The 26,366-nt window shown below is 25.7% G+C and overlaps 1 protein-coding gene across 1 annotated transcript; it reads left to right on the top strand.

Moving 5' to 3' along the window:
- Positions 1-26,366, top strand: LOC107444546 (protein odr-4 homolog). Its single transcript, XM_071179715.1, has 11 exons — positions 1-301; positions 1,236-1,385; positions 6,368-6,463; positions 6,579-6,667; positions 7,491-7,527; positions 13,279-13,599; positions 14,738-14,857; positions 16,690-16,777; positions 18,719-18,901; positions 25,202-25,291; positions 26,122-26,366. The coding sequence occupies exons 1-11, from the start codon at positions 206-208 to the stop codon at positions 26,193-26,195; spliced, it is 1,344 nt and encodes a 447-aa protein (XP_071035816.1). The 5' UTR covers positions 1-205; the 3' UTR covers positions 26,196-26,366.

The raw sequence follows: 26,366 nt of genomic DNA, 5'->3' as shown, positions 1-26,366 counted from the left end.
GATATCGATTTAAAAACAGGAAATTATCATTATTTGTTTTTGTTCCGCTTTCTCTTTTTATATCGTCTGTCGCCGCAACGTGTTGATAAACACGTTGACAGATTGTTTTTATTGATTATTATTAAAATTGATTTAGCATGAAATAATTATAAAATTTCCAACTATAGATCTATGATCTTTTAGCCTTTGATTTAAATAAAATACCATGGGGAGACTCATTACTTATGATAATGTTGTTCTAGAAAGTTTGAACACTTTGATTAAAAATAAAGTTGTTCAGACTGGATTGATAATTGGGCAGGTAAGTTAAATATTCATGGTTTTAAATGCATGCTAACCCCAAGTTTCTTCTTTACATGCCGTTTTTTGGTTACGGTAGCATCATTACTAAAATTTTTATGTATGATACTAATTGTAGTGATGTTAAACGCTTCAATGTGATTAATTCCTGGCAATGATCAATTATTTTTGGGGGAAGATTTCCGTGTCAGTATCTTTGCCTAAATGCTGGCCAAGTTTTGGTGACTTCTGGGCTCTGGACTGAAAGAAACTAAAAATAATAATAATATTACGGAAGTGGGCTAACTCGTAAACACTCCCAGGCAAACTACTACTTATTTTTTGAATTTTTGAAAGTTAAAAGATTCTTTGTCGTAGGTCGTAGACGCGAACTGATGCCGATGCAGAAATGATTTCCGTATCCTGATCTGTGGCAGAATAATCGTCAATTCTTGGAAACTTCCGGGCAATGGTCCCGCAAAAAACTAAAAAAAAGAAAAGAAAAACATCACAGAAAGAGACCAACTCGAAAGGTATAACTCGTAGCCACCCCCGGGCAAACATCTACATGTTTTTTTTTTTATTTTTAAAAATTGCAAGTTTAAAATCTATTTGGCACCTTGGCAATTGTAGTTGACGTGACAGATCATGGTACAGAAATATCCCTGTCCCCATTGATAATAGTAATTGTTTTAATATTTATTCATTGAAATTTTGACTCAATTGTATATTAAGGGTTTTTTACAGTCTTACTGTGAAAAAAAAAATGATTCTTTTGAATAAGTCAATGTGCTGGAAGTTTTGCATTCTTTTGCTCAGATGAATTTTAAAATAATTAAAATGTGTCTTATTAATTATTCCGTGATTGTATATATTATTAATATTTAAATTTAAATGTTCTCAAGTATTTCTTCCATGTACATTATTCTTTACTTATAACTATATAACCATTTTAGAGTACACCTCAAAAAGATATTGTTCTGCGGTTATGTCCAACTCCTATGAAAGATGAAATTGAGGGGGAAGAAGATAGCTTGCAAAAATCAAAACAGAAAACTGCTGCAAATGATATTGATGAGAGTTGGATTTGCCAGCATGCTAAACAGGTATGTTTATATTAGGGGTGCACAACCTTTTTGAGTGAAGGGCCACTTGCACAGCAGGTTGGCTAACGAAGGGCCGCACATGTATTTAGACATGTTAATGACAAATGTAGTAATGTTTATTTAAACATTCGCGCTCTATTTTTTTATCAATAAACTTAGTAATATATTTGTAAAAAATTAAAGGTGTTCCATTATTAGAAATCATTCAAAAGTAAAAAAACCTTAACTTTTTTTTTAACCAAAAAAAAAATTGCTATTTTTATCATATGAACAATAGATTTATCAAAATAAATAAACATTGAAGAAAAGAAATGGTTTTTTTATCATATCATGCAATACGAAAATTCATTTTAGAATTAAATTCTAATAAATAAAAAAAAACTGCAATGCCCACAAAATGAAAGTAGGAAATATTTAGTCATAATTAAGTAATATAAATTCAAATTAAATATTTTAATTGAAGAAAATTTATAGGTTTAAAATAAAAACAAAACTGTGATAGCTCAAGATAAAATTCAATGCTTATTTTGTAATGTACTTTATTATTTCATTTTATTAATTATTAAATTTTTAAATCGTAAACATTTTCCTTTTTTTCAATCGAAAAAGATCACTTAAGCAACAAAAAATTGAAATCTTAACTGCAAACGGTGAGCAGTTTAAAAATTCACGTTTTCCTCCATTTTATGAATTTCTCAAGTTGCAATAACATTGCATTTAAATTAGGGGTGTAACGAGTATTTGGCCCTTCTGTGAAAAATTCAGTTGGTTGAATGATCTGTCAAATATTCGGCAGAATATTTTTTAGAAATGTATTTTTCTAAGTTTTTTTTATTTTTGAATTTTTATAGATATTACTTTTTTTTAAATTTATAATCAGACAAGTCAATTTTGTCCTTTTTTCGATACTTTGAGAATTGAGAAGGATTTTTTTCCATATTTCGCTGTTTTTATTATAACCCAGCATTTTAACAGAACGTCTCATACTATTAATTTATTATCACTATTTCCCTGTACTGTAATATAAATAACCAGTAACATAGAAAAGTATGATTTTCAGTATTAAAGTTTTGTTTCAGGAACTAAGAAAAATTTGTTTTTTCTGTTTTTCTTTTTTTAGGTATTTTTAATATGACGTAGCATTTTCTTTGAAAATAAAGTTACTAATAAAATTTATTTTATAGCAATTTTGTTTCTTCTAAAATTATGGCAATGAGAAACATTTAAATTGAGATTTTCGGCATAAAATTTTCTTTTAAAAAATTAAGAACTTTTTTTTTTCTATCTTTTTGTTTTCTTTAAATAAAAAAAAACTTTTTTTAGACGTTTTCCTTATAACGCAGTAATTTTTAATAGCATTTCTGTTAACTTAATTCTTTTTTCTTGGCTTTTTCTGGTAATTGAAAAACTGAGATGTTCAGCTTTAAAATTTTTTTCCAAAAATTAAGATCGATTTTTATGTTCTCTGTTTCGCTTTTCAACATTTTCAAAAACATTCTTGATTGACCTTATTTTTTGGAGTTAATTTATGAATACATTTTTCCAGGAAATATTATTCTGAGAATTGAAATTTTAGTTTCAGTGTTGCTATGCTGCTAAAAGATTTTGCTATTTGGCCCCAAGTGTACTGCGTTCAGTCGATTTTTTGTTTGTTTGTTTGTTTTTTTTGCCGAATATTTGGTTTTTGACCAAATTGCAATTCATTACCACATTCGACCAAATCATATTAGTTGCGGGAAAAAAAGAAGGAAAAATAACTAGGATTTACGATAAAACTGTACCGAAATACCGTGTCAAAAAGTGATAATTTAATTGTGCGATTAACAATCACATGTCGTAATAACATCATAGTTAAATAACGGGATCATCAAAGTCATGTGGAAAAGTATAGAAATAATAGGTGGGAAATTACTTATATTTATGCTGAATTGAGCACGAATAAAGCTTGTCAAATGCACGATTTAAAATTTGCATGTCGTAATAGAATAATTGAAATTTTTTATTATACGTGGGAACGCATAGCAATAACTGCCGAAAAAAATTGTTGAAAAAAAGAATTTAAAGAAAAAAGATCAAAAATCACTTAGATTTAAGATGAAATCATCACAAATAAAGTGCACCAAAAAGTTATTATTTAAATGGGCGATCTGAAACTCGCATCGTAATAAAAATTCGAGATTTTCGAAATCACGTAGAAAAGTGGAAATAACTGTTAGAAAAAGAAATAAAGAAAGCGCTTTAAACGTACATTTACTAAAGAATCTGTTAAAATTGATTGTGTCAAAACGTGATGACTTAAAAGTGCGATTAAAATTTTAAAAATTTTAATCCCATTTTTAAATTTTTTTTATTGTGTTTAGAAGCTCTCGCGGGCCGCACTTCAGTAGTCGAAGGGCCGCATTTGGCCCGCGGGCCGCAGGTTGTGCACCCCTAGTTTATATAGTCAGAAATGTTGTCACACTATAGTAACTATCATAAATTTCATAATTTCCTGAAAGAATTATTTAAAATGACTAAAAAATGTCAGGCATACAACTGGAATTGTTTGACTTTTCTAAATATGTTCCTAGGTTTGCTCATTTACTCTATTATTGGTCTATATCTATTAGTAAAATGTGATAAAATGACTTAGCATTTTTTTTTGTATTAATGTGTAATTTTTTTGTTTTATCTAATTTATTCATTTTTTTTTAATTACAATTTAAATGAAGAATAAGTATACTCTTATTCAGAGTAATTTTGCCTGAATTAACTTATTTGATGTTTCATTTGTAAATTTTTTTTTATAAATCAAGCATCATCAAGCTATTTTTTTAAATAACATTAATAAATTTAGATAGTTATCTTGTATTAATCCAATAAAGAAAATTGTTTCTAATTTTCTCTGCTGCTTCCTTGTCAAAAAACATAGGATAAACTATTTTTTTTTTCCAGTAAAGTTTGAAAAAGCTAGGACTAATGCTTGGATTAAAAGATAATTTCTGATACCGAAAAAAAGATTTATAATCCCAAGGATGTGATTCTTCCGCGGATTCGTGGATTTCCGCTTTTTGTCAGATTTTCCTATTTTTCCCACTAATTTCCGCGGAAATTGTTTTTTAAACAAGTTAAAATATTTTATGAGGAATTTTTTTTTTTTGAAAATTCAGTCTTTGAAATAAAATAATTATATTTATTTACGATTTTCAAAGATAAACAGAAAATTCAAACTGTGTCCTAGCTGCTAATCCTTCCGTATTTTTACTTATTTTAGCTATTTTCTCCTCTTTTACACACAGAAAATAAGATTTTCCGTATTTTTATTCGTCCGCCGGATAGCTCGTATTTTCGCAATTCAGACGTCGTGACCCTGTTGTCTGGCGTAAAAGCAAACGAAAAAGAAAAAAAAATATATATAGACGTGGATTTGCGGTGAAAATATTTATTTGCTCATTCAATTAATCTTGAAAATTTCTATTTATTAGGTCTAAACAAAAACAATACTAACAAGCCTTTTAGAAATCCCAAGTCCAGACTCTGCAAATATCTCGATTGTTATTCACGCGATTTTAATATCAATCATCGATTTTCGTATTTACCTGATTTAAAAGTTGCGCATTGCGATCCTTATTTACGCTATTTAAACATCGTGCATTATGATTCTTATTTACGAGATTTGAAAATCCAATATCGCGTTTTGTATTTATGCATTTTTAAAATCGCGATTTTATTATCAAACATCGATTTTCGTATTTACCTGATTTGAAAGTTGAACGTTGCTATTCTTATTCAGCCGATTTAAATATCGTAAATTGCGATTCTTATTTACGAGATTTAAAAATCCAATATAGCGATTTGTATTTATACGCTTTTAAAACTCTATGTAGCGATTCGTATTCACGTGAGCTTAAAATCCAATGTCGTGATTCGCTATTGCGGTTGTAATATCAAACGTCGATTTTCGTAATTATACGTGCTTTAAAAATTAGACATTGTGATTTGTATTCACGCGATTCTAAAATTATGCATTGTGATTCGTATTTACGTGATCTAAAAATTACGCATCATGATTTGTATTTTCGCATTTTTTAAAAATCGATATAGAATTTCATATTCATACAATTTTAAAATTAATCGTCGAGATTTATAATCACATGGCTAAAATCGCACTTTTTTCGTCAAATNTAGTTATCTTGTGTTAATCCAATAAAGAAAATTGTTTCTAATTTTCTCTGCTGCTTCCTTGTCAAAAAACATAGGATAAACTATTTTTCTTCTTCCAGTAATGTTTGTAAAAGCTAGGACTAATGCTTGGATTAAAAGATAATTTCTGATACTGAAAAAAAAGATTTATAATCCCTATATGATTTAATTTTATACAGAAATTATGCTGTAATTAACTGTTTAGAATTAGGACTTATTTTAAACTATTTAATTTATTGCAGTTTTAACAGCAATTAAACACTGTTTAATATTTTGAGACTTTTAAATTTTTTTTTAAAGGGGCCACTTTATAGAGTTCCGTTTTGTGTATTTTTTTTTCATAATAGTTATGTTTACATCATGTGTGTAATAAATAGTTCACTATTCAAAAAAAAATATTTTTTTCTCTTTAAAACCATAAAGCTTATTTTTAAGTTAAATGGAAACTAATATTTTGGTGCAAATTTTATTGCTGTTGCTTACAACTAGATTTTCTGGTGTTACATCTGATTTGCTTTGTTCTCAAAACTTAGACATAATAAATAAATTTGCTGAAATTAAATCTGACGAAATTGAATGAAATGAAATTGGGTCATTATTCGACAATATTTTTATATTGCCTACATTATAAACATTGTAAAATGCATCCTGTATTCTATGAGTATTATTATAAAATATTATTACTTTCTCTGTGCATAATGTTTATTAAATTGTTAAATTATTCCTTTATTTTAATATTGAAACTTTACTTTAAATTGTCTTTTAAACTAATGACATATTTTATGCTGATATATTTACAGCTTGTTCGAGCTCTCCCAGGAGGATTAGATATATTAGGATTATATATTGTTGCCCCATCTGATTTTACAGTAAAAAATCAAGCACTTCTTCGTCAGGTAAACAATTTTATTTATCCAATTTTATCAAAGAATTAAAAAAATATTTATGTATGCCTTATTAGAATTACTAGTGTCAAAACTAAGAATGACTAATATGAATTGAATTTTACAGGTTCTTTTTGCTATATACAAAATTAAAAGCTTGAAAGGGAAAATCTTAAGAGAAAGAATTTTGTTAAATATTTGCTCTATAACTTCAAAGTATCCTTTTTTTATTACAGTTAAGTTTGATTAAGTACTTTAATTTCATAAAATCTTTATGTACATTGTCATCACAATATAAGTATTACGGATGAACATGCTTCCAATGCATTCATCTAATAAGACTTAATTTCCAGGATTGACATTACAATTCGTTAGCAGTGTAAAATTTGGCAGCTATTATCAGAAAAATGTCGAACATTCAACTCATTTCTTACTGAAAGTATAAGCAGCAAAGTTTTCATACCCTCCAGTTCTGATTTGAAATTTATCTTTAAAAATATTTTTCTGATTAACAATTGACACTACTTTCCTTATAAGCAAGATAGAGCAATAAAGATTGTCATAAAATATGGTAGTTAACAGCAAAGAATGAAACTATTAGAATTACTAACAACATTACTAATAGAAAGTTTTTTGATTGGTTATATCACTAAACTTTTTTAGGAATAATTAATACAGAATAATACTAAATACAGAAAGTTTGTTTTAAAATATATCTGATATTTTTATGATACCATGTTTATGAATACACTCTTATTTCAATCTGTTAAAACAAATATATTTTTTAAAAATTAATACTTGATTGTTCATTGTTTGATTGTCCATATCATGATTTAATTAGAATGTTACATTTGTCTTTAATAAGTTTATTTTGTATTTAACTTTAGTGTAGTATATTCAGCTTTAATGTATAAGTATGTGGCAGAAGAATTTTTTGTTATATATATTTTTTTGTATTGTTTTTATTTTGTATATATGTATATTTTCACTTCAATGCTTCTTCCAAATTTTTAAGCAGTTTTTCCTTGATTCATTCAAGAATTTTGTGCCGAACATTCGATGTCTCAGATTATAAGGTATTTTATTTTTTAATCTTTTTAAAATTATCAATTTGTTTAAAAATTATTTTAATTTGTTGCCAAAAAGGTGATGGAAAAAAGGATTATATTGAAAGAAGGATTGAACCTTATCTTCCATTACCAAAAAAAAAAAAAACTTCGCTGCAGATAATTTTGAGGCACTCTTTAATAAAAAATTTGGCATAATAATAGTTTTGGAATTTATTTTTTACATTATAAATCAAAAAGTGAACTATAAACATTTTTTAAAATTTTGTTTTTCAACTCAGTATCTGCAAGGAATATTGCATATGCATTTTTGTTTCTGTCATGCAAATAATGTTGTCTTGTCTATGGCAGCTCTAAATATTTCTAAAAGTTTAAAGAATGAGTTTTGTGAGTTCTGGTGCCTAAAGACTGTATAGGATGTCCTCTGGTGGTGAGCTGAGTTCAAAAAGTTTAGCCAGAATGGCTTGTCATTTGAAAATGCGTTTTGGCGTTAATTGGGTTTGAGAGCAATGTCTGCATATGGAATATAATCTGGTCTTGTCTGAAGAATTCTTCAATGAATGAATTCTTCTTGAAATGGCCCATACAGAGTCTTACTATTGCTGATGAGAGGTTTCTATTACAATTAAGATCCAGAATGGAGAACATAAAATGATGCATATGCATAAAATGATTTATTATTTGCATAAAAAAACAACAGTAAAGGTAGTAATTCATTGCAGATTCTCGTTTGACAAATAAAATTATAAATCTTAGAAATATTTGTTTTTAAATTAAAAAAATTTGTTTCCAGGTTATTATTTTCTTCCTCTAAAATTACTGAAAAATGGAAAAGAAGTTAAAGCTAGAGTTATTCAATATATTAATGCCTTATGATTCTTATTTTACATAATGATGTATTTTTTTACAAATGAAAATATTAATTGAAAATATTTAATAAATAATTGATGCTAAGTAATTAATTTTCTATGAAATAATATTAAAGATAAAATATGAATACATAAAAAACTATCACATTACTTATGTATTAAAAATGTATTATGTACTTATTGTAATGTATCTGCTTATATGTGGTGATTAAAAGTACATACATCTCTAAAATATTCTACTGTTTCTCACTGTTGAAGCAGTATCATGCCTAATGTTTAATTTTGAAGTATTATTCTACTTGTACTTATCTTTACATTTCATATTATGATCGGTGATGCAGGATATATTGTTTACACATCAAAAACTGTAGACAGATGCAAAAATGAAGTTATGATGTGTCCTCTACTCATGCATACATTACATATTCCTATTCACTCCGAATTGGAGCTAGGGCTTCTATCATAGCTTTTCACTGCACTCTATTTGTGGCCAGAAATTTTGCCTCTCCTCATGTCTTTAATGGTGTTATTGTTTTCAATTCGTTTTTTTCAGTTCATTCTGTGCCAAGTGTTTTTAGGTTTTTCTCTTTTTTCTATTGCCCTGCGGCTTCCAATCAGAAACTTGTTTTGTTTTAAATTTTCAGGTTTATGTAGAACATGACTAATCCATTTCCATATATGTTTTTTTCCCCTGGGAGGCATAATTTTCCACAGCAGAAACAAATGAAATGAGTAGTGCCACAGAATTATTTGTGCAAAATTAACCAAACTAGTACAAAAAATGTTCTCCCCTCCCTAACACCAGATGGATAAAATAATTCAGTATTTATATAATTGCTTTTCCTTGGTGCAGTTGCATAGGTGCCACTCTTCAATCCTGAGAACTGAAATAAGTCTTGAGAAAAAGATCAGTATCCCAAATTCCTTCCCTCAATTAGTATTTCTTTCCAAATTAATTTTTTAAAATTTATTTTTTAAAAAAGTTAAAATTTTCACTTTTTTCTTTGAAAAATATCGCAAGTATTTTGTATTAAAACTAAATTACTTTTTAATTAAAACACTTATTTTTATTCATTATTGTGAAATTATCAAACAATGGTGTTACACTGCAATAAATAAAAGAATGGAATTGACTGTACTGGAGCATCTTTGCTTATGGAAGCAAAATTTGTATCGCTGAATCTGTTTTAGATTACATTTTTTCTTGATATTTTGAAATGCTGGGCGAAGTTACGTAAAAATTATTTTTAAAAAAAATGAAATTTATAGTTAGGTCAAATCATTAATGATGATGAATTGAAAAATAAAGTTATGAATGACTCCTTGGAAAAGTTAGTGTTGTATTTATTATGCAACGATTGGTGTAAAAAATATATGAGGGTTATTTTTGTTTTGTTTGCTGTAAAATATAAACTAAGACAATAAAAATTCATAATTGTTTTGTAGAAAAAATAATCAAGTCATTGATATAATATGTGGGCTATTCTCATGAAAAGGTACAATTTTCAGTCAGTAAACTATAAGTTTCTGTTAATTATAGTAAGCAGTGTTAATTGGGCAAGAATAAGCTGTCATGAAATTTTTTTAGAGTAGTTTCCAGTGTGTCTGATGATTTTATGTAATCAACAGCCTTGATGCTTGAGCCTAGAAAACTATGTATGTATATAGTTTTTTTGTTTTGTTTTATCTATAAATAGATGGAATGCCCATAAAAGTGTATTGATTAGAGGTAGAGATTTTATTTTCTGCTCAATATCTCAAATCACTTGTATGCTTTAAAAAAAAAAATATTTTTGTATACTTCCTCACCCCTTTTTCTATGTTTTAATTTTTAAAACATGGTTCGAATCGAATTTTTATTTTATTTCACTTAAAAATTTGGAATTTATGAAGATTTAGAAGGTTTTGGTAGGAAAAAAAACATCTTTAAACAATTTAAACATCAAATATTTACTCTTTATATGTATTCTTAAAATGGGGATTTATGCTGTTTTTTATTGGGAACTGCTTTTGATAACAGAGGACCTAGAAATTTAAGTCTTGGGTCCCGAGGAACCATAGTTTTCAAAATCTAGTGGAATCACTAATGATTAATCAAAAATAAAATATGTAATTTTTACAAATAATTTTTATAACTTAAATCTATGCAATATTATACTGAACTGTACAGTTAAATTTAGTTGTGAGGATACTAATAATGTTAAAAAGGGGGAGTATTTATTTCTCTACTTTATTTTCTAATTTCGTAAATTATAATTATAAAGCTTATGAACTTCATTATTTCTTCGCAAGCTCTACAGCCTGCTGCAGGCCAGGGCTCTGCAAGTTTTCTCCTTCTAATTCTATCTGGGGCTATGGCTCTTCATTTTTTATAATTCACTCTAATAATATCTTTTAGTTATGTGTATAGAAATAAATGATACTTAAGAGTCCTATATGTAACCAATCAGCCTCTTATATGTGGCCAACTCTTAGTATAAGTATCTTATATCAACTCTGGTATTTATATATATATGTATAACTCTTTTATGTAGCTAACATGAGATCCACATATTCTCTTTCCGTGTTAGAAAATTCCCTAGGTTCCCCTTCCATACTTGGAAATTCTCTTTCTATCTTAAAATGACTCAATGAACACCAAATATTCAAACAAGGGGGTCATTTGTAAGTTATTGTACTGTAAATCCATAAATGTTTTTTAATGTGTTGTTTGTAACTGAATGTCAAAAGTTATACTATATTATCTGAAGTTGTGGGAAATAACCTTAACATGACCTTGAGGCATAAAATAGGCTTCATGTTTATACAGATTAGATAATGCAGTTAATACTGTATTATAATTCTTATGGAATTAATGAGCAAGCACTTATAACATTGTTTAAAATTTACTGATTTATTTTTACTAATGTATTTTTATTGGTTAAAAAAATTAAAAAAAATATGGAAAAAGACATAAATATTTAAAAAAAAAAAGATAGATATTTAAGAAAAAAATACCAGCAAACTAAGTAATGAAAAGATATAATCTCGTCATCAGCTCACACAATGACAAGATTATAATTTTTCCTTTTTTTTCCTTTTTCTTTTGAATTTTTGAAATATTTTTTTTAAAATTCTTTTTCCTTTAAAAAAATTTTTGCATCTTATTTTATGAGTTCTATATAATTACAGCCTTAACACAGTAAATACCACTTGTATTTCTTAGTTTTCCTCCTTAATCTCTTTTTTTTTTTATCCCTACCTTAAAAATTATTAATAATGAAGTCAAAATTTTCGTGGTGAAATAATGTTCTGAAACTTACATATCATTTTTTATATAGAACAGGTAATTTTACAAATTTATATAATCATTAAAAGTAAATAATTTAATATTAGTTTATTTGTTTGAAACATTTGTAGTAAAATGTAGTAAATATTCCAATAAATTATGTTATTCTAATTATTATAAATTAAAATATCAAAAGAAACATAGAATTCATTTCTAATGTGCAGTATGTCAATGAATTATAAATTAATATCTTTTTGCACATTTCATGTACTTGTATAGTTTTGCCAATTTTAGCTAACATGATTATCAGAGTGATATTATTTCTATTGTGAATGTATATATAATATATTTAGTTTTAATTCAGTTCCCCATATATTATTTTAGTCATCAGCAACTCCCGCTGAATGGAAAAGTCAGAATGGTCCTCAAAAATGGCATCGTCTTCGCTGTCATCTTGCAGTTGATGTGAAATTCCCCCATAAGAAAGCTGAAATTAATAATTTGAGCCTGCTGACGCAAATGGAGTTGTCTTTGAAGAACTTTTTTGAAAACATACAAAATGCAGTNAAACAAGGGGGTCATTTGTTAGTTATTTTACTGTAAATCCATAAATGTTTTTTAATGTGTTGTTTGTAACTAAATGTCAAAGTGATTAAATTTTAAGTTACACAATATCATCTGAAGTGTTGGGAAACAACCTTAACATGACCTTCAGGCAAAAAATAAGCTTCACGTTTATGCAGATTAGATAATGTAGTTAATACTGTATTATAAAATTTTTTAAATGAGCAAGCACTTATTCCGTTGTTTGAAATTTCCTGATTTATTTTTACTAATATATTTTTATTAGTTAAAAAAATATGGAAATCTTGGAAATAAAGATTTTTTTTATTTTTTGAAAAAGATGATAATAACTTACAAAACAATTTTTAAAAAATTAAAAAAATAAAATAAAAACCCAGGAAAACTAAATAGCGAAAAGATAAAATCTCATAGTTTTTCCCTTTTTCTTCTTTTTTTTTAAATTTTTGAAATATTTAAAAAAAATTTTTTTTCCTTTAAAATTTTTTTTTGCATCTCTTTCCATTTTTCTGTATTTTTAAACTTATTTTATGAGTTCTATATATTTACAGCTTAATCACAGTAAATAGCACTTATATTTATTAGTTTTCCTCATTAATCTCTTTTTTTATCCCTTCCTTAAAAATTATTAATAGTCCCTATAAATATTAAAGTCAAACTTTTTGCGGTGAAATAATGATCTGAAACTTATATATCATATTTTATACAGAACAGATAATTTTACAATACTATCTAATCATTAGAAGTAAATAATTTAATATTAGTCTATTTGTTTAAAGCATTTGTAGTAAAATGTAGTAAATATTCCAATAAATTATGTTATTTTAATTATTATAAATTAAAATATCAAAAGAAACATAAAATTCATTTCCAATGTGCAGTATGTCAATTAATTATAAATTAATATCTTTCTACACATTTCACGTACTTGAACAGTTTTGCCAATTTTAGCTATCATGATTATCAGAGTGATATTATTTCTATTGTGAATGTATATATAACATATTTAGTTTTACTTCAGTTCCCCATATATTATTTTAGTCATCAGCAACTCCCGCTGAATGGAAAAGTCAGAATGGTCCTCAAAAATGGCATCGTCTTCGCTGTCATCTTGCAGTTGATGTGAAATTCCCCCATGAGAAAGCTGAAATTAATAATTTAAGCTTGCAGACACAAATGGAGTTGTCTTTGAAGAACTTTTTTGAAAACATACAAAATGCAGTTTTACTTTTCAATGGACAAAAAAGGAATATGGATGATGCTTTGGCCATCTCTGTAGAAGGAAAAAGGTCTAAAAAGAAACAGTCTGAAAGAACTGAACATTTATCGGAATGGTTTGATGTTGAGTTGTTCATTCCCCTTGTAAGTTCAAAAACAAATTTTTAATTGCAGTTTATACTTAGATGTTTTTGTAATTTTTAATACTGATTTTTTGACAGGTTTATACTAAATGTGTTTGGAATTTATAAATTCAGTTTATTTCATTATTTTGTAAAAATATAATTGACTATTCAATTTAGTTGTTTAAAATTAAATTTATTATTATGTGGAACTTCATGATTAAATAAATTAAACTCTTAATTTTATGAGTTGAATTTTATAATCATGAATTTTAATAAGATATTTATTTTGTTATTTTTTGCTACTTATTTTAAAGTATAGAAATAAAATTTATTAATATTTTACAGAATTGTGCATTTATAATTCCAGTAGTATAGTTCCAGTAGTTAAATCTTATTAATATTTTCAATTTAACTTTTAAAAGTGTTTAAATTTTATTAAGGGTTATCAGTAAAACTTGGTCCAAAAATCAGAGTTGACAAATATTAATTTATATTGTTATAAATTTGTTATATTAATTTATATTGCTTTTCAGTAAATGACATTTCATAAATAACATTACATAAATAACTGTATAGATAAACAGTATTGATTGTTTTATTATCATTAGATGTTTCACATGTTTATGTCTTATTTATGTTGTTTTCTCCTAAAGAAGAGATAATAAATGCCATTTTCACTAAGACACATATCTTAAATTATCCATTAATAAGTTAAAACCTATAAGCAAGTAATAATTGTATACTTTATTTTTTAATGTTGTTTTATAAAGTTTAATGTTGTTCTTTAGAAACACAATCAAAGTTGTTCTCCTGTAACAAAGAAGACCCAGTCATGTGGCTTTTTAATTCAAGGTGCTAGTTAAACCCCTTAAAGATGGACAAAATATAGCAATCATAAATAAATGTTAGAAATTTATAACAGTTATAAAAATAGCATGTGATTTACTAAAAACTGTTATTTTTTTTTGTGACCACAGAACCTTTCATGAACAGCCTTAAATGTCTTAATTTGTAATGTTTATTACTATTTGATGACCATAATAATACAAATCTATAACAAAAATTTCTTTAGTGTAGAGTATGTACTGCTCAGTTTGAAATTAATGCATCGATATTGGTACAGATGATGTATCTAACTTAAAAATACACTTTTTTAGGGAAATGATGTTATTTCAAGCCCAGAAATCTTTACTGCCACCTCTATGATGACATTCAGGGGTATCATGCAGTGTAGAGCTTATATACATGCTAAAGCTACAGTCCAAGAGGCAGTTGATGTAAATGTTTTTTATTTTACGTTTTCTTAAATGAATTTTCCGCTTCAGTTTAGTTATTTTTTATTTTATGTTTTCCTAAATCAATGTTCAGTTTCAATATGGTATAAATACAATTACTTTTAAATATAATTATTTTTAAATAAATTTTTTTTGTTGTTGTTTTCACTTTTGTTTTAATACTTTTTATTAATGCATAGACATTGTCTTGATGTTATTATTATTAGTATGACTTTAAAATACTCTACTATTTGTATTTCTGTAGTAATAAATTTTGCTTTAGTTTTTCAATTTTCAATTCAAATTTTTATTTTTTTATTATCACTGGAGAACAACACACACACACGCATGCACACACACACAGACAGTGTTTGTTTTCTGTTGCATGAGACTTTTTAACTGATCTCTGATATACTTTCATGTTGCTGATTTCAAATCTGCTACTGCTTTCTCTCTTTAATTAGCAACAGTTTTTTCAATGACATTTGTAGTCATTTTTTGTCCAAATGTTTAAGTTTAAAAATTTTATACATAATAGTATGTTATACGTATTGCTGAGAAAAATTTATAGGGGAGTTTGGACACATCATTAGGATTAAAATTGCATAGGAATCCTTGCCCAGAAATGTCATCATATGTCGTTAGGAGCACTTCTCTATTATAAATTGTTTCTTCGTGTGCTTCTGAACAGGTCATGTTAAGGATGTGCCCATATTTCCGAGTATCGGTTTTGTATGCAGTTTTAATCCTGTTGATGTGCTGTAACTCCCTAACTAAGTTTCTCACTACATTTATGCAACCCTCTGTTATATATAACATTAATTCCCATATCTGGATTAGGTATGGTCAAGTATTTGTATAAATGCCAAAAGTTATTTGTTCTTCAGTGCTATTTATTGACCCAAAATGCAAAAATTAAGTTTTGAAGCCTATGCCTGTATTGTTTTTCAATTTTATTAAATCATTAATATATCAGAGCAAGTATTTTTTTATTAGTTTTAAATTTAAATGAATTTTTATCATTAAAGTTATGTTTTAATTTATAGTCGTATGGTTTTATTTTTTCTACTATTTAAACGAACCTGCCAACCTGAAAGTTTTATCGTTACAGAATGCTAAAAGTGGTCAAGAAATAGCAATTAAATAATGTAATAGTTTTTTTTAAAATTTCATCTGCGTTTTTTTAAAAAAACATCTCATGCAATAGTGTTATTTATATAAATTATTAAAATATTTAATTATGGTGGTTGTAAATATTATTTTTATTCAGACATAAAATCATCACAATATTCTTCTGCTTTATTTAAGAAAAATTTCCTGCAAAAGCCTAAAAATTGGTATATCTGGATATGACATTGTAATTTTAAATAAGAGTAAGTTATGCTGACATACTAAACTATACTGGCTGGTCTGACTAAACTATATAGAAGTACTCTTATGCTGACTGTATTAAAAAAAACATTCATCTTTATATACACTTTTTTGCAAGGTTCATGCTTTTTTTTTAATATGTAGTATTCCCAATGGATAAAATTTTTTTTCTGTTGAATTAAATAATTATTAGTAATAATAAAACTGTTTGGGTAGAAAATTGCCCTTAAAAATGCTCTGTAACGAAAACTATTACTAATTTGTTAACTGTCTATCCTGGTTTGAGTTTTGGGTCAAGCCTTGTTACTTTCTGGCAAAGGGAATTAGTTTGTGTTATAAAAAGAAAAAAACTCTGCTCAATCGAAAAATTTCACCAAATTTGCCTAAGTAATGTGACAGTTTAGGAGTTAACAAATGTTTATTATAAGTTCCTTTTCTATTATGATTTGAAATTTTCTTGATAGGCCATAAAGCAAGATATTGCAAGAAGCCTTATTTCTCGATGTGAGATTCATTGTGAAGATTTATTATTAATTGAAGAAGAACAAAGTGGTAAGGTTGTTTTCATTCGTCTATTGTTTGTCATTTAATTTTTAAATATCTCCTTTCTTCTACTTACCTTGTTTCACAATTAGAGCTGATATTTTCTGATTTTGTCTATTAATGTTACATTACCAAAGTTTATTTTAACTCAATAAATTAAACTTTTTTTATGTAGAAATTAATTACTGCATAATATAAGCATACATGAGTTTTATAATAAAAAATAATAAGAACTAAAATTGTTTGTATATTAAATTTTGTACTGTATTAAAGTGTAAAAAAAAAAAAAAAACTATGACATTTTAAGTAATACAGTACCATAGTGCAATGATTTATAAATGAAAAAAGTAAGTAATACTATTAATGGTTATAGCAATTTTTAAAAAGTTGGAATTTAAAATAATTTTAATATTATTTTTAATATTGAAAGTGTATTATAAATGGACAAATTCAATATTGCACTTCATTTTATTAACACTTTGCATGCTGACACAATATTTCATACTTTTAGACAATTAGCAGGCAAAATCAAATTTTTTATGTGGTATTCAACAAAATAATAAATAGATACTGTTGATGTGATATAACTTTGCAAATAAAATATTGACTAATTTTATAGAATTTTTTAATTCGACACCAATATCTAATAATAAGTTTTTTTTTAAGCCTAAAAATCTAATATTAAAAAATAATAAGAACTGTTGATGTGATATAACTTTGCAAATAAAATATTGACTAGTTTTATAGATTTTTTTAATTCGACACCAATATCTAATAATAAGTTTTTTTTTAAACCTAAAAATCTAATATTAAGCTGTTGTCTTATTACGTAACTGAAATTACAAACTGAATTTAATATTTGTTCCGTTTTGCTTATCTTTTGTCTTTTCTGGCATGTTTATGTTACATGTTTATAATCATGTAATATACTTTTTGTTTCATTGCTGTATAACAATTTATTTTAAATGGTTGTATATTAAAAATCAAAATTAAAATTCTTTGCTGATCCTGTTTGTTGCAATCAAATTGCATTTATCTTCAAAAGAACTAGTTTTTAGTGATAGCTAGAAATAAAGTGAAAGCAAGCTCAGACAACGTTTGTTTCTATATGCCATGGTTATTAAGAGTCAATCAATTTTTCTTAATTTTTCTCTCATAGTTTTTTCTGCCTAAACTCAACTGTTTTCTTTTTCCCCCCTCTTTATATCTAATGTAAAACATGATTTATAATTGAGTGAGCTATATATATAATTATAAATTAAGAGTACTGTAATGGAGTCAGATAAGCCATTTAAAAAAAAAAGTTCCAAAAATAAGTCTAGTACAATATTTATTTTAATGTTGTAATTGTTTAGAAAATAAATCTCTTTTTTTATATTAGTTTCGACATTTTTCTAGTACATATATCACTTTTGAGTTTCATTTTTATGTGTTGCATCATTATTAAAAACATTGTTTTCCTCTTTGAGTGTTTTTGTAGTGTCTAGTTGTAAACACATATGGGTATATGCAAAGGTATATATAGCCCATATGGTTGAATGCTTTCTTATCTGAAAATTGCTAAATGTAGCCAAACTTTATTTTTATTCACTTAATAACATAATACTAGCTCATTTAAAAAACAGTGCTAGTGCCTTAAAATTTTGTAAATTTTTTTCATATGCACTTTTAATGTTATAGTAATGTAATGTTTTAATGTCCCTTAACTTTCAAAAAGGTTTGAGAAATTTTGTTGAAAAATTAATGGAGTTTTTAATTAATAATTCAAAAATTAATGGACTGTTTTATGAGCAGGAAAGAACCTAAGTTCTACCTCAATTCTAATATTGAATTGTATGTTGAAGAATTATTAGATATTATACTATCATACACATACTAGTATTATAATAAAATGAAATTATTTGCTTTTCTAACATCCTTACTACAATTCTGCATTTGCTTCTCTCACAGATCCTTTGGTAGTGCATGAACTACCTAGGCGAGTGTTTGCTCCCTTGCCCCAAATGGATGTTTGTGTTTGTGATTACCAGTTTCACAATGATGCTGCGAGCGATTCTCTTGATGCATTTAAAGAATTACTTAATTTAGAACTCACAGAGGAAGACATTGATACATCTTGCGAAGTTTCACCAAGTAAGTAACAAGAAGAGAGGAAAAAATGATGCATTTGTAGCTATTTCAAAATAGCACACTTGATTTGCTTTGCAAACTAAGTGAATAATCACACAAGGATAAATATTGCTAACAAATTGACTTCGGAAATTGTTTTTATATTTTCAGAATAGTTTCTAAATATAGTTGGGTTCCTTAAATAATTTCTCTCTGTGAGACTTGAAAAAAAAATGGCTATCTTTGGATTCTGCTAGATTTTTGTCTAAATTGTTAAATTGTTTGTAAGATTGTTTTCTTTAGATTAACTCTTCAGAACAAACAAACTTATTGTATATTATTATTTTTTAATTTTATTTTCAAATTTTTGTTATTGTTTAATTTTTATAATATTATATTAGGCACTGGTTTCTTAGAAGTGAGGAAATTGGCATTTGTTGACCCAATTGAAATTTTCAACTGAAAATGTTAAAATAAATATTGTTTTATTAGAGTCTATGATACAGTTTTTTTGTTGAAGGTGGGGTATAATAATGTGGTGACTACTGCCTTCACAAGGCATGCTTTCATCTAACATTATTGAAATAGAGAAATTTTTTTTAAAATTAATTAAATTTTTTGAATATCATTGGCACACGATTCTCTAAAGTCCGAGAAATGTCCTTAAAAAATTCCTTGCTTGTTCCACCATTACTTTGTATATTTGAGGGCTTCTATTACCTATTCCATATAGTAAATATGTATTATATATATTTTCTATACTTAAGTAACTGTAATTGATTTGAGAGTCTATATCTCTCTCTATGGTAATGTGGTCAGCATTGAGTACAAACCGCTTTTCTTTTACGTAGCAACTGCTACCCATTCAGCCGTTACTGGTCACTTTTTTTTTACAGAGAATATATAATAAATTTGATGAAATTAAGTCTCTGGAATAGGTTAAGTAAACATTCCCTTGTATAACAAAAATTCTAAATTCCATTTCATTGCAATATCACATTTAGTGGCTATTTAACTACATATATTTTGCTCTTTTGAAATATGAATTCATCATGAAATAAGGTTGAATAATTCTATAAAAGTTATATTAATCTGAAATACATATTTTATTATTTTCAAAAGAATATTATTTTTTCTTTTTGTATTGGTATATTGTGCATGAAATGTTTATGTTTAAAGATATGCTCATAAATAATGTTATATTTAAAACTATCTATAAAAATATCTTGTTAGTCCGCATGACTTTTACACTAAAAATTAAAATTGTTCGAATTTAATTCCAAAAGAGTCTTTATTTGGTTAATTTATTATATTTTTTTTTCTTCACAATCATAAAATCTGTTAAACTAAAATTATTTTCATTTCATAATGAATGCTCGAACGAAACCGGTATGATTCCTCTATGTTAAGTGATATAATATGTAGGTTTTAAAATTGTTATAATACAGAAATAGTTATTATTTTTTTTAAAAGCAGATGCAAAAAACTTCTTTCTGATAATATAATAAATTTAATTTGATTAAATTTATGGTACACTTATTGCTAAATAATTGTACTGATTATTTTTAGTTTCTTCAATTTTGACCACTTTTCTCTGTTAAGTTTCTTTGACAAGTGCAATATTTTGCACTTGTTTTTTCATGGTTTTCTTTGACTATTACTAGTATTAAGGAATAAATGAAGCCAAGCGACTTTCATTTGTCTAAATTTAACCTTTAATCTATTAACAATAAGTTTAATTATAAATTTGAAATTAGTTTCACTTACTAAATTTAGCTTTCTGATTGAAAATCATTGTATTCTATTGTATGTTTATGCTTTTAATACTATAAAAAACTGAAAAATTTATATTTCTTTTCTTATGAAGTATACATTCTCTTACTGTACTTAATTTACTACTGTTATAAAGACTTCTAGGTTCTAACATCACATTAAGCATTAAACGGTGGAGACTTTAACAGTTTACAGTGAAGAATCACATAAAGCATATTTAGTATCATTCCTCAAATTTTTATTTCGTAAATAGTTTAATTATAGTTGATCTATGTTACATTTCTCAATTAATATAGTTGCTTATACTGAATAGACGTTTTGTTTTGCAAAAAGTCATCTATAATTTTTACATAAAAATTAGTTTAAGATGCCTAATATGTCAATTATCAACTATTCCTCTATTTCCAAATATATCACTGAAACTAATTTTATATTATTTTATAACATTTTGAGTTTTTAAAATTTATGCTTTAGAAAAATTGCTAGTAAAGACCAAAATGTTTTGTTAATTCTTTTGATTCTGTTTTAATAATTTTGTGAAAATTTAAATGAATTTATTTTAGGAATAAATCAATTGATAGACACTTTTTTTACACACCTAAGAATAAAATTATTGTTAGAGCTATCAAAATTATATTTTGATAATTCATATTTTAAAGGAATATTTTTTCACTAACTAATGTTTCAGATGAAAATTTTCTCAAATATTGCTAATATTTATCTAAAAATAATTTGAATAATCATTATATTAAACTTGGCCAAAAGATTTTTTCCATTAGCAAATCAAAGTATATAAATTGTTTATTACTTAAAAATCTATCCAATTACAGNTTCACAAGACATGCTTTCATTTAACATTATTGAAATAGAGAAAATTTTTTTTTAGTTAATTAAATTTTTTGAATATCATTGGCACACGATTCTCTAAAGTCCGAGAAATGTCCTTAAAAAATTCCTTGCTTGTTCCACCATTACTTTGTATATTTGAGGGCTTCTATTACCTATTCCATATAGTAAATATGTATTATATATATTTTCTATACTTAAGTAACTGTAATTGATTTGAGAGTCTATATCTCTCTCTATGGTAATGTGGTCAGCATTGAGTACAAACCGCTTTTCTTTTACGTAGCAACTGCTACCCATTCAGCCGTTACTAGTCACTTTTTTTTTACAGAGAATATATAATAAATTTGATGAAATTAAGTCTCTGGAATAGGTTAAGTAAACATTCCCTTGTATAACAAAAATTCTAAATTCCATTTCATTGCAATATCACTCTAGTGGCTATTTAACTACATATATTTTGCTCTTTTGAAATATGAATTCATCAAGAAATAAGGTTGAATAATTCTATAAAAGTTATATTAATCTGAAATACATATTTTATTATTTTCAAAAGAATATTATGATTTTTTCTTTTTGTATTGGTATATTGTGCATGAAATGTTTATGTTTAAAGATATGTTCATAAATAATGTTATATTTAAAACTATCTATAAAAATTTTCCATCTTGTTAGTCCACATGACTTTTACACTAAAAATTAAAATTGTTTGAATTTAATTTGAAAGGAGTTTTTATTTGTTAATTTATTATTTTTTCCCTCAAAATCATAAAATCTGTTTAACTAAAAGTGAATTCATTTCAAAAGTACTTTTAATATAAGGTTTTATATTATGTTCAAAAGATTTTACATCATATTTCTCACATAAATTTTATTGCAGAAACTAAAATTGAAGTAAATCACCTAAAATTTCTTCAAGAATTTTTTATGGATTCATTTATTTTGTGCTTATTGTACTTAAATGTATTGTATTGTATTTCTTAATGCTAGATTAAATGCTTACTACATAAATGCTGAATCTTAAAATCAAGTGTGTAACAGATTTGGCTATCATTGAAAGGAATAAAAACTTGCCATATACACTCAATTGTTACTGTATTTACATTAAGAAATTTACTTAATAGCTTAAGAAAATGTGCTTGTATTGTCTGGGTGCGCAGGACAAAGACTTGTAAAGATAGTTAACTAGGTTTTAATCAAGTTATATTAACTAGGTCTTTTTGTTTATTATAAAAGGTTAATTTGACATTGTTTCAAGAGTTTTAATGTTACACACATAAATCAATTACAAAATTTTTTGACAGTATTATTTTTATTAGATTAGCTACTTTTTTGTATTTTATCACTTTTTCAGAGAAGCATTTATGACGCCATAGATTTGAATATAGCTATATGTTTTTATATAAATGTGACAGTATTTATTTTTTTAAAGTTTTTTCAAGTAATTATTGAGAAAATAAAACACAGGAAAATAAAATTAATATAATTTAATTTACACATATATTATCCCCTTTATGCTTAAAACTGATGTAGCATATTTTACTTTTATTTACTTATATTTATTTTTAGTATATTACTCTTTTTATTTAAAAGAAAATAATGTATTTAAAATTCTTTGTATTTTGCATAATGTGTGGTGCCTTTTATAGCCGAAATATAAGTGTGCAAATTTCCAAAAATTTAGTAAATTTCATTTGAATACTTTCTGAGAAATTCCATCTTAAATACCTGTCAGTTTTAAACTCCTTGGTTGGTGGAATCAGTTGCTTAATGAGAACAAAGAATTCAATCATTTATATGTGATAACATTTAAATTTGTTCAGTTATTAGACTCACTACCTCCATAAATATGAATCAAAACTTATTGATTGCACAGAAATTTATTAAAAGTGGGATGGCGCCCAGGATGGAAGTTTCTTCCTCAGTGGGAAAAACTATCTGTTAAAACTATGGTAAAAGCAACCTTGGAAGGAATAGGTTTCTTCCAGCCTATATAGGAGAATTCTTTTCATAAACAGTTTCTTTTTGCATTTTAATTTATATAATAGTATTTCTCAGCTATTTAATGTATAATTTTTAAATAAGTGAAAACGGTAAATAAAAATATATTTAATGATTTACTTATGAAATTGCGCTGTTACAAATTTCATATCAAATTTACAATTACAAATTACATGCTGATTCTAATAATTAAATGTTGCCAAATATGAATGCTCAAACCAAGCCGATATGATTCCTCTATGTTAAGTGATATGATATGTAGGTTTTTAAATTGTTATAATACAAAAATAGTTATTTTTTTTAAAAAAGAGGAGATAAAAAACTTCTTTCCGGTAATATATTAAATTCAATTTGTTTAAATTTAAGATACACTTATTGCGAAATATACTGATTATTGTAATTATACTGATTATTTTAAGTTTCTTCCATTTGGTCAACTTTTTTCTGTTTTTTTCCCAAGATTTTTTGAGTGTCCTGTAAGAAATAGGTTTTTTCTGGACAAAATGCCAACTCTTGATAGAGCATTATAGAGTTATAGGATTAGAAGTGCTTAGAGGCAATGTTTTGCACTCGATTTTTTAGGAGGTTTTCTTTGACTATTACTAGTAGTATTAAGGGATGAATGAAGCAAAACGTCTTCATTTGTCGAAATTTTATCTACTATTTAATCTATTAATAATAAATGTAACTATAAATTTGAAATTAATTAATTTCACTTACTTAAATTGGCTTTCTGATTGAAAATTATTGTATCCTATTGCATGTTCATGCTCATAATGCTGCAAGGAACTAAAAAATTACTGTCTTATTTCTTATGAAGTATGCATTCTCTTATTGTACTTAAATTGCTATTGTAATAAGAACTTCTAGCTTCTAACATCATATTAAACATTAAATGATGGAGACTTATATAGTTTAATGTGAACTATCACATGAAGCATATTGAACATAATTCCTCAAATTTTTATTTCGTAAAAAATGTCATTATTGTTCATCCGTGTTACATATCACTATTGATATAGTTGATTATACTGAATAGACAAATCTTTTCCAACAATACATTTATAATTTGTAAATAAAAATTCTTTTCAGGTGCCTAATATATCAATTATCAAATGTTCCACTATTTCCAAGTATATCAGTGAAACTAATTTTATGTTATCTTATAATATTTTAATTCTTTAAAATGTATGCTTTAGAAAAATTGCCAGTAAAACCCAAAATGTTTTGTTAATTCTGTGGATTCTGTTTTAATAATTTTATGAAAATTTAAATAAATTTATTTTAGAAAACAATCAATGGGATCTTTTTTTGCAAGGCTAAAAATAAAATTATTGTTAGAGCTATCAAAATGATATTTTCATAATTCATTTTTTAAAGGAATGTTTTTTTACTGACTAATATTTCAGTTGCAAATTTTCTCATATATTGACAATGTTTATCTAAAAATAATTTGAATAATCATTATATTAAACTTGGTCAAAAGATTTTTTCTGTTAGCAAATCAAAATATATAAATTGTTTATTACTTAAAAATGTATCCAATTACAGGTCTGTTCCCACTGTACAATTATTTTTAATCTATTAGATATTATGTATGAAATGTAATGTATGAAACTATTAGATATTAGGCAAGTTTATTTTTTACTAATTTAATATCCCTATTTTTTTATAAGTTTTCATGTTTTGTTATAATATTTTTAGCTACCAGAGCTTTGATTTTGCCTGATGCAGCTGAAGATAAATTATCAGAGTTTGGAGATGCACCTGTTCAAAGCTCATCTATGAGGCTTGGTAAGTTCTGTAAAAATTTTTGTAATAATGATTCCTTTTTCCTAACTGATTCTTGTTAACTGATTTAACAATTCTGTATTGTCTATCTATTGTTTAATTTTTCAACCTTTGGCTAAACTCTTAATTTGTGAATCTTTTTTTTCTACTTCAGAGCTTTATTTTACTATAATAAACCACCAAAAATGTTTAACTGAACATTAATATTTTTTAACTTATCATGATTGTAATAAAACTGTATTATGTAATATAATTAAAAATACCCTTATAACATAATTTTCTATTTAAGAACCGTATTTGTAGTCTAATAAATTCATTTTTTTTTTTACTTTTTTGCAAATAAGTATAAAATACATGCTTTATTAAGTTTACTGAATAAATGATACATTTTATATTTATTTGTATTTATGTATCATCTTTTTTATTTCTGCATTTTTATTTGTATCTATTTGCCATATTTTGTAAGCTTTTTTCAATGTCTTCAAGATTATTCCTTTTAATTAAAATGCTATGTTTAATAAATTTTTTGTTTTACTCATTAGTTTTTAAAAGTTGAAAATTTCTATGTAAACTTACCTCAGATTAATTTGTCATACTGAATATTCCATATCATTTAAAAAAATTTCCTGTATCATATGAACAATTAAAGTAATTTTAATTAGATTACAAACAAAGTTAAAAAATGTAGACCGATACATTTTCTTAATAGGGCTTTGGCATTGATACACAAATTTTAATTTGTTAAAAAGAAAGAGTGCTTACATATTTTAACATTAGTTGTTTTTGTATGTATGTTAACATTTAAATTTAATATTTTTCTTTTTTTTCTGTAGCTCCAATTATTGGTGTCGTTTCAACAATAGCTGTAGGTCTTACTGCATATGTTATCAAGACTCAATGGAGCTAAGAAACATTAGTTACAGAATATTATAATCCGTGTTCAATACATTGTAAAAGTTAATATATTGTGTGTTGATATATTTGCAGCCTAAATTATTCTTATAATAAATTATTTATTTTTTATAATTTGTAAGTACACTATTATTTTAATTATGTAAATACACTATTTGTTAAATGA

This window comes from Parasteatoda tepidariorum, chromosome 4, assembly GCF_043381705.1.
Source record: "Parasteatoda tepidariorum isolate YZ-2023 chromosome 4, CAS_Ptep_4.0, whole genome shotgun sequence".
NCBI lineage: Eukaryota > Metazoa > Arthropoda > Arachnida > Araneae > Theridiidae > Parasteatoda > Parasteatoda tepidariorum.
The sequence above is the reverse complement of the archived record's forward strand: the minus strand, read 5'-3'. Positions and strand labels throughout refer to the sequence as shown.

Coding starts and splice junctions, on each gene's coding strand:
- LOC107444546 (XM_071179715.1), top strand. CDS start 206: ATGGGGAGACTCATTACTTATGATAATGTTGTTCTAGAAAGTTTGAAC. Junction 7,528..13,278: donor TCGATGTCTCAGATTATAAG/GTATTTTATTTT, acceptor ATATTATTTTAG/TCATCAGCAACTCCCGCTGA. Junction 14,858..16,689: donor CAGTCCAAGAGGCAGTTGAT/GTAAATGTTTTT, acceptor TTTTCTTGATAG/GCCATAAAGCAAGATATTGC.